Below are 2,185 nucleotides of genomic sequence, written 5' to 3'. Positions count from 1 at the left end.
TTATACTGCAGTAAATCTTGTTGATTGAGGAGTTAATTGAAAATTTGCGTCAGAAAATAAATTGGGAAAAAGACGTAACTACTTTCTGTTAGGTAAGTTATGATGAGAAGATAACAAAATTTAATTTATTATAATTTTGAGGCACTATTAAATCATTATCTTATTTTTAGAGATAATTAATCGCCCTCACACTTAATTATTATAAGTTTTTTGATAATATTCTCATAATATATACTGAAACTAATGAATTATTTAAATAGCAATTATCAAAAAAGTCTTTTATATATAGAACTTAACAATTAAAAAATTTTATGAAATATGAGACAATTTGTAGAGAATGAATACTTCACTTTTCTCATGATTTTGGACATATATTTATAGAAGAAGCAACCAATGCACATATATGATTAATAAGCACAAAGCATCATGTGCCAAAATGCTAAGTTTAAACCATTATATTTATTTATACTATTGTGTCTTACAATATTTAAATTAATGAAATGACACAACTTCTTGAAATACAATTTTAAATGTCAAACTATTGGTATTATACTTAATAACCGTAACATTCAATTTAATTTTTATAAAATATCTACACTTTCAAGAACTCATGAACAATAGATTGTATATATTTTATTAATAATGATTGAAATGCCATTCTCATTATTGGCTTTGATGATAAAATCTTTGCTTTAATTTCTTAACATCATCAATTAGAGAACAAAATGATTCCACAATGACTAGCTATAGATAATGATATGACATGCATGATGTGGAAATGTGCTAATTTTCACATGGTTAATCATTCGACTAATTAAACTATTCTTGTTTTGTAGAAAATTTAGTGCCAATAAAGACCGTTCATTACAAGTTTACAACACAAATAGCCACTAAAAGGAGTTGGGAAAAAAAAAAACATAAAGTAATGGAAGCTTAATTAATTTAGTAATAAATAATAATGAATAATCCGTGAGAACTTCAATTAGTATCATTTATCAAGATATTACATACAGAAACGGAGTCATCAAACATATATATGGAATCTAGCAAGTTAATTAAGATGCTGAAGATGGTAAATTAAATATTATATGATTTTCCATGATAATAATAATAATAATAATTAAAATAGCTAATAATATAACTCCAATTCATCTTCATTCTACATACCACTTAATTAAACCTTGCAATAAGTTAAGATATATGTGGTAATATACATCATAATCATATAATAATTAAGAGCAAGTACCCAAACGAAGCTCAAGATCCAAATCATAATCTACTTTTTTAGTAGTAGTAGTAGTAGTAGAAGGAATAGGCAACCCTATCTCCAAATCCACTCTCAGAATCTCACCTTTCTTCAAGATCTTGCACCCTTCTTCGTCTTCTCTTGTTGCGAAATTACCATCATATCCTTCAACTTGTTCCAGAATGTTGTTAGGTTTTGTGCTCAAAGGGCTAAGTAAAACACCATCCATAACAAACAAGGGCAATGTAGTAGTGGAAGGTTTTTTGTATGATGACAAGTTATTATCACTATTAGGGTTAGAGGTACTAGTAGCAGTAATAATGATAGGGTTAAGATTAAGGTTGAGATTAGGAACTTGATGATGAAGATTAGTTGATAATGGAGGTGGTGATTGATGCCTCAACCTTGCTCTATCTCTTCTATGAACATTCATGTGTCCGCCAAGTGCTTGTGCTGACTTGAACTCTTTTCTACAGAAGCTGCATGAGTATGATCTTGGTGGCCATGGAAAACCACTCATCATCATGTAGTCTTCACCATTGGCATAGCTTCTTGATGATGATGATGATGAAGACGATGAATCTTTTATTATTGGACGATTCTTGTTGTTGAAGGTGATGAAAGTGGTGTTCCTATTATTCATGGTGTGGTGTTTTGGATTATTTAGAAAGAGGTTGCAAGTTGCAATGATATCTCAAAAGAGAAGAGAGAATTGAAAAGGTTTTTGTGTATCCCTCAAAAGTTGTGTTGTGAATGACCACTTAGACACAAACAAAGTAAAAAGACACAATACTAGCCTCTCTCTCTGCTGCTATATATAACTATGGACAATATCAATTTATTTTAACTAAATATTTCTATTATTTAGTATTAAAAAAAGTAGAGTTGATTAGTATTATTTTAAATGTAAAACAAAAACATACAAAAAATGTGTTGATT

At 28.8% G+C, this 2,185-nt stretch overlaps 1 protein-coding gene across 1 annotated transcript; it reads right to left on the bottom strand.

The window, feature by feature from the left end:
- On the bottom strand, window positions 1,119-2,013 carry LOC107610839 (transcriptional regulator SUPERMAN-like). Its single transcript, XM_016312832.2, has one exon. The coding sequence runs from the start codon at window positions 1,887-1,889 to the stop codon at window positions 1,233-1,235; it is 657 nt and encodes a 218-aa protein (XP_016168318.1). The 5' UTR covers window positions 1,890-2,013; the 3' UTR covers window positions 1,119-1,232.

This window comes from Arachis ipaensis, chromosome B08, assembly GCF_000816755.2.
Source record: "Arachis ipaensis cultivar K30076 chromosome B08, Araip1.1, whole genome shotgun sequence".
Taxonomy (NCBI): domain Eukaryota; kingdom Viridiplantae; phylum Streptophyta; class Magnoliopsida; order Fabales; family Fabaceae; genus Arachis; species Arachis ipaensis.
Note: the sequence above shows the minus strand (reverse complement) of the source record. Positions and strands in the feature narration are given on the sequence as shown.